Below are 14,314 nucleotides of genomic sequence, written 5' to 3'. Positions count from 1 at the left end.
GGGTTTTTTCTTTGTAGTAAACAAAAGAAGCTCACTTACCATTTGATGAACAAATCTGCAGCAATCAGGTGTTTAGCTTTACATACCAGGATACTAGAAGAGTTAAAAAAAAAAATCTAGCTTCCCCATGTATAATAGAGAGACTTAAAAAAACCAGCATAAATATAATTATAAGAGCACTTAAAAGGGAAACCTATTCCAATGCCTTATTCTGTAAACAGTCTCACTTTGGCAACCATTTATTTGCATTAAATATGATTGTCACATCAGGACTCTAGCGAAAGGGACAAGACAACTTATCTTACACAAACAGTAAAAGACAAAAGGTGAGGGGGGGCTCTTAATTGAAATAAACTGAATCAGCAGTCTGCTTCTCACTGAGTTAATACTGTATGTCACTGAGAATGAGACATCAGCATCCTGACTGAAAGAGCAATTCAGTTCTGTGGGGCAGATGACACACACATATTGATCTGATTAGGGTTACAGTGGAAAGCTCTTATTCAGCACAGCTCTCTCAGGAGACTGAGTTAATATAAAAAAAGATTGTCTGTACAACACAGAGCAGTCTAAAAACAAATCTCCAATTAGCCAACCTTCTGATAAGACCACTAGGCTAGGATTCTTAAGAGATAACATAACATACGCGATCTATCTCCTACTCACACAAAGGTTAGATATTTTTCACTAACTTTCTCAGTTGGCAAGATTTCAAAAACAAAGCCTTTATTAAATGCCTGGGGATACATGTTAGAAATAACTCTGCTACATGGACAATAGGTAACACGCTCTGACTTAGGGTATGTCTACACTACAGAATTATGTCGACCTAAATTACAGCGACGTACAGCCACCGCAGTAATTAAATGGCTTTTGCACATCCATGCTATGCTTGTGCTGGTGGTGTGCATCCTCACCCAGAAGCACTTGCACCAATTTAACTGTCAGCGTGGGGCATTGTGGGCGGCTTCTGAAAGGCAGCAACAGTCGATGTAAGCAACACATCTACACTGACACTGTGTTGACATAACTACATCGACATTGACACTACGCCACTAGCTGCCTTCCATCGACCTAACTCTGTAGTTTAGACCAGGCCTTACTGATGTCCACCAACAACAACAACAAAACATTATCTAGCAGCCTTAAAATATCACAGTACTTAATGACCAGCGAGGAAGTATCATTATTCCCCATCTGTAATATGGGGATCTGAAGCACAAAGAGGTTGTGCAAGATCAACCAATAAGGTCCCAATCTTGCAATGGATTCAGCACCGTGCCCCCAGTGACTTCAGTGTGGGGCTCAGGAGTCTACGGATGCAGAATGTATTGCAGGATCAGTGCCTGCATCAGGGGAAGTGCCAGGAATATCATGGGTCTCATGACTCCCAGCTCTCTGTGCTCTCCAATGCATCCTGCTGCCACTTTAGGGAGAATTTGTTTTGATAAGATTATTACTGAATTAAAATTACAAGTATAAAAGCCTGTGTCTTTTGGGAAGGTGGGGGTTGTCTTGTTTTAAAGATAGATAACGAATGACGAACTATAGTAACCTTCCCCTTACCCAAGACTGCTGTTAAAGATATGTAACCCATAGTACTAGCATGTCCGCACACATTTGAAATGATGACAACTTCCCTAAAAGTATATAATTTGAATACACTAGCTGTAACTTTAAAAGGGATGAACTTAAAAAAACCCATCACCACCAACAAAATCCAGACTTTTTACCTAATATTGGTATAAGTTACTTCAGAGCACTATAAAAGGAAAAGAGAATTTTTTTCCAGTTTGTTTACTTTATGACTAATGGTTCCCCTGGATAATCTCTTCTCCGCGTGGGTCTTTCACACAATCACAGGGAAAGTATTTAAAGAATAGAAAAATGTGATTATAAACCCACAAAAACTGGCTAAGGAAATGAGGGGCAGGAATAGTACCTGAAACTGTATTAACTTCTTCATAAGTTTTAAACACAGTAGATCTCTTTGGTCTACGATAATCCTTAGAAAATACTTTTCCCCCTTCTTGTCTTTACATTAAAGTAAACAGAAATGGAATTATGATTCTTTTTGTAGCATTTTTCTGTTTAACTGATTTGTTGAAAGATTCTCTCTATTTTTAAGACCAGATGTGTTGGTTGTTAAACAGTTAACTCAAGGGCCTGCGCTCCTCTCCAAGAGGCAGAAAGGAATAACATGGGGCTGAAGGTCTCTGAAAGCAACCCATAGGCTGAGGGAGTAGCAGAGAGAAGGAACGTGACAGCTCCATGTAGCCCACAGCTACTCTCTCTACACTCACCCCCATTTTTGGAGCGCCAGGAGCTTTGGGGTGAATGGTATCCTGCCAGCATGGAGAAGAGGCAGAGCTGGGGAGCAGCTGCTTTGTGCAGCATGCATGTAGTCCTTTCAAATGCTAGGGGTATTACTGCTCTGCCATCTTTTCCCTACACTGCCTGATTGGCCAGGGCTAGGCTCTAAGATACTATGGTAATAAGGGTCATGTAAGTATCTGAGCACTTCACAATCTTGGATGCATTTATCCTCATATCACCCCTGTAAGTTAGGGAAGTGCTAATATCCTCATTTTACAGATGGGGAACTGAGGCACAGAGAGACTATGGGCTAAATTCACAAAACGATCTAAGCACCTAACTACCAATTTAGGTGCCTAAATCCAGAATCAGCCCCCACTAGGAGTTAGAAAATGCCCACTTCAGCTGCTGCTCAACCCTGTAGGCACCTAAACTTGCTCGGCAGTTTTTGCCGTAAAAAGTTCCCTGGGTGCCCATGTTTGTGAATGAAGCCCCATGTCAGATGTCCAGATGCCTAAGCTCCAGAGTGATTCACATATAGGGAAAAGATAGGCATTCCCATGCCTAACTCATCTGCAGGGCCCAATCTGATAGGGTGAGCTCAGAGCTCGCCTACCAGATCAGGCCCTTATAGGTGAGCTTACAGAAAATACCAGACAGGAGGAACAACTGCCTCACAACTTTTAGCCCAGTGATTAGGGTACTCACATGGGATCTGAGACAATCCTGCTCAAATCCTCTCTCCTCCTGAAGGGGGAGAAGGGATTTGAACAGGGAGCAGCCACATCTCAGGTGAGTGCCTTAACCACTGGGCTCTGGGATATTCTGATGGGGGGCTACCAGCGTAAGTTCGAAAGCTTGTCTCTCTCATCAACAGAAGTTGGTTCAATAACAGATATTACCTCACTCACTTTGTCTCTCCCATATTCTCAGAGACCATTCAAGGTGAAGTGGCCCATTATCACCATCCCAGGTACAGGACAAATGGGGGGCGGGGGGGCAGTGTTTGCAGAATATTGTAAAAATTTTTCTTTGATTCTTAATTGTTCATTTAGAAAGAAACATTCACTATAGAAGGTAGTAAATGATTTTGAAATCTCAGACTCATAAGTCTGGTGATTTTGTAATTAGATTTGTTTTATGACTACTAAAAGCCTATCTAGAGCACGGGGGATGTCAAGTACATCTCTCAGTAGAGTTTGGAGATTCAGGGGTATGGAGAAATAGAAAAGCAACCTTGACAATGAAGCCCTCAGTGGCAGTAGTACTGGTTGTGTGTTGTGTATATACTTTTTGATAGAAGTTATTCAGCTGTGTGTGTGGTGGCCTAATTCTTTTTGGCTTTACAAGTTAAATTTCTTTGCAAGATAAGGACGGTATCAGTTTGGCCTTTCCTACAAGCAGCATTTAGTCAAATTAAGTTATTCTCTTTGGTCTGAAAGGTGGATGCCATTTATCAATTCTCCATTGAGAGCATGCAAGTCAAAAACCTTGATTTTTGATACTGTACTGCATTGTGTTAGCTATTATAAGGGATTTATTCAGGGCCAGATTCTGCTGCTCTTACTTGTGCTGAGTAGTATCTTCTTGCATAAGTAGTTCAACTGATTCCAGTGGAGGTGGGTAGAAAGAATCTAGTCCTGAATTAAAAGTAATCAGTAATGCAGAGATATTACCGAGCTTTAAATGGAAAGATATTTCAAAGCCAATAGTATTAATCTAATAATGAAGCTGCACTATCCTGACACTGGTTGGGGTAGCATTAACCCATCTGCCTTTAGATCCAAAATGGGAATTAATAGGTGTGGTGTGGTAACAGAAAAGTTATATTCTTGCCTAGCCGTTCCCAGTTATTTTTTTCCAGGCTTACAGAGAGTTACTGTATTAGATTAAATTTACTGTAGCCTTGAGGGCTGAGAACAGAGGTGGTTGTGGTGCTTTATGGATATTTTGCAACCTTAAGAAAGGACTGCTACCTGGAAGTTATGCTTCCCCACATTAACAGACAAGATGGAGATTTTCTGATTTTTATAATAATGCAAATTTAGATTGGAGTCCAAGGATATTGGGTACTATGTGCCTCCAACACCAGCAAAAACTAGTTAAAATTCAGATCTCCATTATAATTACCTGTTTTGTATCCTTTTATTCTGAAGTGTCCCATGCTTAGTCTCATGCCAGCAGCTTATGTCTGTTTTATTGAAAGCTAATTGCTCAGTTTATTTTTGAATTATGGGAGACCATTTTTGCTTACCCTTAATTCAAAAGTGGTGGAACACAAGAACCTCCGAGAATGCAGCTGGTTAGCCTCTCAGACAAAACAAGTTAGGTAAGCATGAAAGATTAAAACCTGAAATAACTATATAAAGCTATCAAAAGAAGCCATTTCCAAGGATGGTCAATAGGCAACTGCCGTAACTTTAGCACCATCCAATGAAACTTTTCCTTCTCTATAACATTGTAAAGACTGCAGAGATAATTACAAACTTTCCTTGTCTGGCCTGAAAGGGGCAGCCTGCTGCTGGCATAGCTTACATAAGAGAGATTATTTGTAAATGTCTCATTGAACAAAGTACTACCAAAAAAAAAAAAAAGCCTTAGTCAACAATAGGAAAAGCGTTGTAGGTTTTGATCCCACACAGAAAGCTAATGTTGTGCCAATACTAAAAGAAATAAATGGGATGAGCTAGATAATTATAGACCTGACAGCCTGACATCAGTCCCAAGATGATGCAGAGGCTTTGTGAATCCCAGTGATTTTTCTAGCGGTTAGGCATGGCAACACTCAGCATCACCACACCTAAATTCCTTTGTGAATTTAGCCCAAAGTCACATAGGAAGTCTGTGATAGAGTGGGTAACCTGGAACTCCCAAGTCCCAGGCTAATGCCCTAACCACTAGAACATCCTCCCACACCAGCTTCTGAGGCAGAGTGGCTGAGCAGAAGCGAGGAGGTGCATAGATGCAAAGGCAGTCCTTCTCCATGGATACCCCGAGCTCTAAAGGGATGGAGCTTGCTTTTCTTGCAGATCCTCTAGCTCTGTAGGGTTTGACGATCTCACGCCCTGTCTCCTATGCAAGTCCACTAATCTCAGTCCCTGTGGAGAGCAAAGGGCAGAAACTCTGAGGTGGATCCTTGTAGTTTTCCGAAGTCCTCTTTCCACCTCTGACACGTAACACCAATGCGGGTGTATTGATTTGGTTACTGAAATACTTCTAAATAAGGAAGAAAAATTCAGTCTGTCAGAATTGTGTTTATCTGTCAAGTTCATTCAAACATATCAAAATGAGATTTTCAAGTTAATAATGAGCTAGGAAGATTAGTGCCACAGTGATTGTCTGTGTCCTGACTGGTTTCTCCTTTGGCAAATACTGTAGACCATCTATTTTATTTCTTTCTTTAGTATGAATGTACACAGCCTGATGGAGCTGATTCTAGAGTTTGTCAAAACTCTGAATTTCTGGTTTCTGGTAAATTATGACATTTTGAAATTTGTTTTTGGTCCTAATGATATTTAAAATAAAAATAGAATATTTCAACTGATGTCAGTTTCAGTAGTAGCATAAAATAAATGTAAAAAAAAAAATGAAAAGATTTTTAAAATTTCAAAACAAAATGTTGGAAATCCCCGAAATGAAGTGTTTCCAAGATGAAATAACTTTCATTTTGAAGAAAAAAAAATTCCACAGATGTTATTCAAAATCGCCACTTCAAAATGTTTCTAATTTCAACAAAAGTGGCATTTTGTTCAAAAAAACATTTTGATTAAAAGTTTCTGGCCAGGTCTAGCTGAAACTTATGTGATAACCTGAAGAGCAAGGTGATAAAAAGATATATCCCTTGACAATAGGACAAGAAGTAATGGGCTTAATTTGCAGCAAGAAAGATTTAGGTTAGATATTAGGCAAAACTTTCTAACTCTAAGGGTAGTTAAGCTCGGGAATAGGCTTCCAGGGGAGACTGTGGAATCTCCATCATTTGTGGTTTTTAAGAACAGGTTGAACAAACACCCGTCGGGGATGGTCTAGGTTTACTTGGCCTCAGGACAGGAGGCTGATGACCTTTCAAGGTCCCATCCAGCCCTACATTTCTATGAATCTTTATCATGCATTTCTGATTGCCTCCACTGCTCTCTGCCTGGTAATCGTTTCCTCAGGACTTACTCCATGCTAACCCTCCTGAGCAGCTTCCAAGAAACAACTCTGTTTTTGTGTGTGTGTGGAGAAGGGGGGATTGGCAGGGTTAGGAACAACCTGCCATAGAAACAGTTCCTCCTTAGCTCCCACTACACCTAGGGGGAAAAAAAAGAAAGATGCTTCCACTTGAGACATATGACAAGCAAGATTCATTCCTGTACCAGTGGCAGGTTTTCTGTACCGTACGTTAAAATATCACTACTTCTAAGTTTTAATTTGCAGCCCTGCAGAGAGTTAGAAAATGGAGTTTTATTTCACTGGGAAAGGGAAGATGTCCAGCTTCCCAGTACAATCCAAAATGCTAGCCCTAAGAGGGCCTGGTGTCTGATTTTAAAGTCATAACATTTTTAGGTCTAGAAGAGTAATTTTAGGTCATTTCTGGAGGATTTTATAGCTCTCTATCAGCCCTGAACAGTTGGTTTAATGGTAACTAAGGCTCCACTCCTACAATGAGCTCTGCATAGATAGATATCTCCACCCATAGGGAATTCAAAGGACTGGGGGAGAAGACTGTAGAGCAAGTGGGATAGATATAGATAGATTTTAAATTATTTAAATTTCTACCATAACAGAATACCTGATAGTGTGGTATACTATAAAGGTTTACCAGCAATCATAACTACAAAGTGGTTTCATTTTTATACTACCACACCACACCATTGTGTGCATGTATATATAATGGTGATACGCACTATAAATTACAGAATCATGAAAGCTTTCAGAGGAGCAGCCGTGCTAGTCTGTATTCGCAAAAAGAAAAGGAGCACTTGTGGCACCTTAGAGACCAACAAATTTATTTGATAAATTTGTTGGTCTCTAAGGTGCCACAAGTACTCCTTTTCTTTTTGAAAATCATGAAAGAATCATGTTTTGGAACTCATGAACACTATATTCAACTTTCTGAATTTTTATCTTGCTGTTAAAACAACATTTTCTTCAGTACATTTATTATTTTCCTGCATGGTCTTCTTACTCCACTGGAGCTCAGTAATGTTTGGAAACATTACATGCATAACCTTAAAATGTGACATACTGAACAGGTAGATTTACGGAATCCTCTTGCCTTCACTTGTATCATCAGAACATTTGCTCCTTGAGCAGGCAGAAACAGACAGCCCAGAAAAAACGGTTGTGACATCTTCAGTTGCACAGGTGCGTGCTGATAAATCAAGGACAGCCAAGTAGCATGCTGACAACCAATAGTAAGAATAATGTAATTATACAGATCAGTATTTCAGGAGCCAACACACTGGCAACTAAGGCATGGCCTACTTAGCAGGGACATTTTATTGCTCAAATAAAAGCAACGCTGGTCTGTTTCAATCAGAGATTAAAATATGAAGCATCACTGAAGTTTTTACGTAGTATAATCCTTGTTCTAAAACTTCTATATTGACCTATATTCTATATATATATTAAATATATATATATATATTTAGAGACTTAGCGACTGATTTTTGTTAAATGCAAAAAAGTTTATAGAATTGCTTTTAAAAGTGTTTTTAGTTACTTATCTTTCCCCCTAGAATGGTTAGGGGGCTGGAGCGGGGGGGGGGGGCGGCGGGGCGGCAGGGAGAGCAAGAAGAGTTCAAAGCCTGCTCTTATTTAGGTAACCGAACACAGTGGAATTCCCTATTTTAAAATTTTTTGTTTTCAAAAAAACCTATATCAGATCAATGAAAGTCTCATTTAAAGCATGAGCGCTCGTGCTACGTCATCAGAGAAATGAGTAATCCTGAACACAAAAAGTTTTAGACTGGGTAGACCATTTCCAGTCAACTGGATCCTGTTCACTCATCTACCTAAGCATTAAGCTGAAATTAAAAAAATGATCCTTCTAGTTCTGAAGTTCTCCCACTGATACCAAGCACCCCATCTGGGGGAAATGGCTGTATATCATTGCAACCATGGTACTCTACTCACTTAGTTCTTCTTTCAAATGACTCTGGTGTTTCCTTTCTTTCTGCAATATCAAACAGACTATAAACTCCTTGGGGCAGGAGCTATGTGCCAACTTCTCTCATTTACGTGGTGTAAGCTAGAGTAACTACACCGAAGTAGTTACCCATTTAAACCAGTGTAAATGAATGAAGCTGGTCCTCATGTCTCTTTTTTGTCTCAAGTGCCCCACACATCTGTGATGCTATAATAACGTCCCTGGAACGAGGCAACACATATAAATGACTACAATAGTAAGAAGCACTAGCACCAAAATTGGACTTTAGTTAAATGATTCATGTTGACGTGGGCTTAGGGCTGCCATCAGTCTAAGAATTTTACTTGCAGACTATAGGCACTGTTTTTATTGCAACATCCCACTAGTGGAGCTCGCTACTGAGCAATTGTGAGGCAGAGATCTCAGAGACTGAAATAGCACTAGGCAGATCTATGAGGACATCTACAGTTAAACCAGTTCAGACACAGTTTCAAGGGCTCTGAGTCTGTGCACTTCAGGGCAGGAGCTAATCAGCAGGTGGTGGTACAGTACTGCACAATTAGGTGTGTCATGTTTGTTTTGCATCTTGTGAACTATTCAGCATTAGGTACGGTTAGAGACACGATACCAGAACAGATCGTTCATTGGTCTGCTTCAGTCACTTTAATCTCCAAGATATCTAATGTAAACACTGAATAAATATTCCCTTTAGAGAGCAATTATACTCTGAAAAGTGAGTAGTTCAAAAGCCACCTTCCTACTTAGCAGGTCTAGTGCCAGTGTGTATTCATAGTCGTGTCTGCTGATTTTTACCAATGCGGGGGGGAGGGGGAGGAAGAGCTTACATTACTTTTTACTAATCATCACTATAGAGCTTACACTTCTATTCAAAAAAAGAAAAGGAGGACTCGTGGCACCTTAGAGACTAACCAATTTATTTGAGCACAAGCTTTCGTGAGCTACAGCTCACTTCATCGGATGCATACAGACTAACACGACTTCTTTTCAAGTGACCTTGTCTCTATAGTGGCTTGTACATCAGCAGTTGGGTCCAATTGTAGAACCGTGCCCACCTGTGCAACCCTAGTGAATCAATCTAGAAAAACATGCATCTGGTTAGCTTTTTTCCTCTCACCCAAATGCATGAAGAAAAGACAATCCACAGAATCAGATAAGAGGGTTGCATAGCTAATCACAAGCAGATCTGGCCTATATAGTTTTTATTGCTGGTGATAATGCCTAAGTCAGAGGAAAAAATACCCAAGTTAGCTTCCTGTTGCCATGTTGAGTTTGCGGACCAGGCAGTTGGAAAAACGGAGCAGACCTTTGTAAGCTGAGCACATTGGATTTAAAAATCACTACGACACACAAAAAATTGAACCCTACACTGCCATTTTCACTAAGGCTTTGTCTTCAAGGACATTAAAATGTGTGTGTTTTGACAGCAAGAAAACTAAACACACAACAGTTAGCTCACTATAAAATCCCAAGTGGAGACAAGACACTTCTAGTGTTTATTGGGAGGTTCCTAGGCAAGATCAGCACTATACACCTCCCTTGCCCCCCACCCCTTGATCTTGGCTAGTTTACCTCCCTGTAAAACTAAAGTGGCTCCATTATGTTTTTACAGCAGCATTACGAATGTGTGTTAGTTATCTCATGGTGTAAACATCTTTTTGTTAGCAAAGACACAGTCCAAATCTCTTTTCAAAGTAAAGCTGCTCTTTAAAGTTGTTCACACAGATTGTACAGTCTAGCAACAGTAACAGAATTAGGTCTGCTCAAAAAAAAAAAAAACCAGATAGCAACTGCACAGATATAGTAACAAGATGATTTTCATGACACATGGAAGACTCTTTCCATCTAGTTAAACACAACTTGTGTTTGGAGTTAGCTAGTTATTATAAAACATGCTTAAATACACGAATAAAAGGAACCCCAAAAAAGATGCAAAATTAGCATCCCCAAAAATTTCACATTCCTTCCCCAAATGAACCAAGTTTTGTATACTTGTGGAACTTCCACGGTACATAAGGGAGAGGGCCACAAGTATCCCCTCATATCCTAGGAACATGTGAAAAATACATGCTTATCCCTTCCAATGGACCTGTTGCACACTGCATTATTTGGACACAATTCACACAGCTGGGATTAGAGCTACCCCAGTGCAAATAAATAGGAACAAACAACGTGCCACACATGGGATAGCTCAGTGGTTTGAGCATTGGCCTGCTAAACCCAGGGTTGTGAGTTCAATCCTTGAGGGGGCCATTTAGGGAACTGGGGCAAAAATTGGGGATTGGCCCTGCTTTGAGCAGGGTGTTGGACTAGATGACCTCCTGAGGTCCCTTCAAACCCTGATATTCTATGACTATGACATAGTATGGCTGAAGACCAACTGCTGTTACCCTTCTTCCCCACACAATGAAGCTCACCCATCTATCAAATGCACAAACCTTTCCACCACCCCATCTGTTAGATTAAGGGTTGAATCATCTCCCAGATGCTTTGACCCGCTTGATACCCACCTCCACCAGACATCCACCTGCCTTAACACATTGCACCCTATAAACCAGACATCCATTTCAACCTATCTCCCAGATGTTTCAATCATGAAAATACATCCACCCATCTCACCTTCCTGCTGCATCAACCCACAAACACAACCCCTGTCTGCCTCCAGTTATGTCCCTGGGGACATGTCATCCAACAGTCAAACCTACTGATCTCCCAACCAGCCAATATGCACACCCCACCTCCTAAAGGATGCACTGGTCAAGGGATTGAAGAAGCAAGAGATGAAAAGCTGCCATGTATTGACAAGCCCCAACTCTCCACTTTTTGCACTAGTTTGACAGTGATGACTTTGTATTCAACACAGTTACTCCTGATCTACAACAGTGTCAGGGGAGAATCTGGCCTACCATTCGCAGTACTGTTTAAAAAGATGATAAAAAATTCCATATTAGGCCATTCTTCTTAAATTAAAATGATAAGGCCTTCTCCTCAGCCGCTGTATACTGGCATAAACTCCTCTGGAATCAATGGACCTATGACAGATTATAACAGCAGAGGATCTAGCCTGCAAACTGTTGTCAGAGTGATAAATTCTCATGCTTAATAAAAACCTTCCCCATTTTCAGTAAAGGAAGGCGAGTCTTAATTTTATTGTCTCCTGAAGAAAGCCAGGAACGAATTTTTAAATAATACAGTTCTCATTTATGCTAAAATCCCTTATAATTCCAGTGTAAATGGGCCTCAAAGTGGGGGTAAATGTATCTTGCCCTACCGGGGCAGTGTAAAGGAGTCTTACTGTAAACGAGAGTCTCAGGCAGTAGCTCCAGTGCTCTCAGTTGAGGTACTGACTATTCCTTTCTCAGAATCATATGTTAGCATCATAAAAAAAATATCACTGAACAGCAGCAAAACAGGGCATCTCTAGGTTCTGATAATCTCACCAGCTGCTCTGCCTTCAAAGTTGTGCTTCATCAGTGTGTCCATTCATCATTCTGCATAAGAATTCTTGAAATGTTTGTGAAGGGAAGACTTTTAGTGGAAAATGAATTAAAATTCAATGGTCACCATTGAACTGTCAACACTTGCCAGGTTAGTACAGTTATCTCCCATAATATGTTGTGCACACTGGAAAATGCTGACTTCACAATGGTCAACACTAACTTAACGTAACCAGTCTGGACCACAAAGCTACTTACTCCACAGTACTGATCATCATTAAATATCTGGGGTGGCAGCGGATTGCCCTGTGCAGGCTGTCTTTCCTCAGGAATATTTTTATACATCCACTGTCTTTGTTCCTCCAACATTGTGATATCCACCTCTTCAAAATCTATCCTGTTGGCTTCCAGAAATCGTATCACATCTTGCTGCCTCTTCTTTATCTGAGAGAGAGAGAGAGAGAGAGAGAGAGGAAAACAATACATCACAGCTAGCCCATCATTACTAAAGATATGTTTACAAGCCTGAATATGCTTGTCTATTTTTTACTCAAAGGTCAAAAGGTTCAATAAGAAAGTCAAATATTTCTAAGTTAAACATATGTGACTTAACACTGCAGTTTCTTTATTTACAAGTTACGAAAGTCTACAAAGTTCTGCCTCATTTTCTAGGCAGTTGGCTGTTTGTTTTTGGGGGGTAGTTTTTGTTTTTGTTTTTAAAAGATGCCTGTGATAGAGGAACACCCTGACTGGTACTCCAAATAAGCCAAAGGTAAAAGAGTAGCTGGTTTTCAGATTCACCATGCATTACTGGCCACATTTTAAAGGTCTTTAGGCACCTTAAGACACAGATAGGCACCTAGTGAGATTTTCCAAAGTGTCTACATACCTTTTAAAATGTGGCTGTGGGTTTCCTGAATAACAGTTTATTCATATCTTAGGTTCATACAGAACACGCGCACATGCTTTGAGATGGAGATGTTCTTGTCTCATACCAGCTTTGTCTTAACTGAAAAAAAGGGGGGAGGTGCCCTGTGGGGGGCTTATTTTGGGGGGGAGGGTTAAATAGAGATTATCTTCTTGACAAAGTCCTAGCAGAAACAGCATACAGGTAGCTTTTACCCTGATGCAGCTAGTCAAAGTCAACTCTATATGACTGCACCCGCCCCCCCGCAGTGTTTACCTTGACTAGCTAAAAAACTGCCTGTGCCCTGTCTTCACTAGCACTTTGTATAAAAGGGATAACTATGTAAAAACACACCTTTTTTGCAGTGAAGACATAGCCATAGAGTCTTCGAGATTGAGGTAAAGCCTCTGGGTTACTAATTCAGCCAGGATCTGTTCTGCATTACAACCAGCTTCACACTCTATTTCCAGCACGTCCAAAATCCTTCTACTAAGGCACATTCCACCTAAAAGGGGCTACACACTGTATTCACTATACAGTCAGACTACTCAAAACATGTTTCCCAGCCATACTGTTTGGAGATAAAAACTTATATTTAAGAATTTTACAGTATAAAAATACTGTGGCGCAAGATCCATCCACTCGCTGGTTGGTTTAAACTATGGGTGGATGGATGTTACCTTTGGGTACCATAGGACCCAGACGGTATTTAAAAACTATCAGTTTTTCAAGTGTGTGTACGAGCTGTATTTGTCACACCACTCTTCATATTGGAGCCATTTGATACATCAGATAACAAAAATAATAATCTTCAGTGAAATTTATTACAGATTACAGTAAAAATTCATATTGTGCCTTTCAGGTGACTTTCAGTGGTGAAATAATTACGTCCTCCTTGAAACAAAGACCATGGATATCTCCAAGAGGCTTTGGTCCAATTTCTGCAAAACAACGTATTTCTAAAATGTCTGAACATTTATGTGCTCTGCTGAAGAAGGAAACCGATTGGCTTCTAAATGTGTATTCCTTGTAACGTAACAACCAGTTATTCAATACATTTGTGTTTCTTTCAGTGGTTGGTTCCTTCTTTTACGTATGCCACACTGATTTTTCAAACAATGCACATTATGAAAGAGCAATCACTCTCATACAAAACTTTTCTTCTAAAACTGCATGCAGAAAATACAAGATTACCAGTAGTAGCTCAGTTACCATCATTACCACCATTTTTCTGCTAATCAAAGCACAATGCTGAAAGTAAAATGACTTCTTGTACTAAGACATTAAACTCATAAAGGAATCATATTGTAGAAGTGAGAGAAACAGTTCTTATCCTCAGTAACTTACAATAGAAGATGAGAGACAACTTCAATCTGAAACGGAGATTGAGATTTTCTTAAAACTGGCCATTTTATTAAATATTTGGTCAAGTAAAGATGTGCAGGCTAAGATGATATTGCAGGAGGGTTTTCCTTGGAAATTCTGCATGTGTAATGAAAGATT

General features: G+C 40.1%; 1 protein-coding gene across 1 annotated transcript in view; it reads right to left on the bottom strand.

Moving 5' to 3' along the window:
• The window catches only part of SH3BGRL2 (SH3 domain binding glutamate rich protein like 2), a 47,708-nt gene that overhangs the window by 12,611 nt on the left and 20,783 nt on the right, over positions 1 to 14,314 (bottom strand). The window contains exon 2 of the mRNA XM_084624479.1: positions 12,163 to 12,348. Coding sequence (XP_084480605.1) covers positions 12,163 to 12,348 — 186 coding nt within the window. The remainder of the gene's footprint in view (positions 1 to 12,162; positions 12,349 to 14,314) is intronic.

Source organism: Lepidochelys olivacea (genome assembly GCF_965140295.1).
Source record: "Lepidochelys olivacea isolate rLepOli2 genome assembly, chromosome: 3".
Classification (NCBI taxonomy): Eukaryota; Metazoa; Chordata; order Testudines; family Cheloniidae; genus Lepidochelys; species Lepidochelys olivacea.
This window is presented reverse-complemented; position numbering and strand designations above follow the sequence as displayed.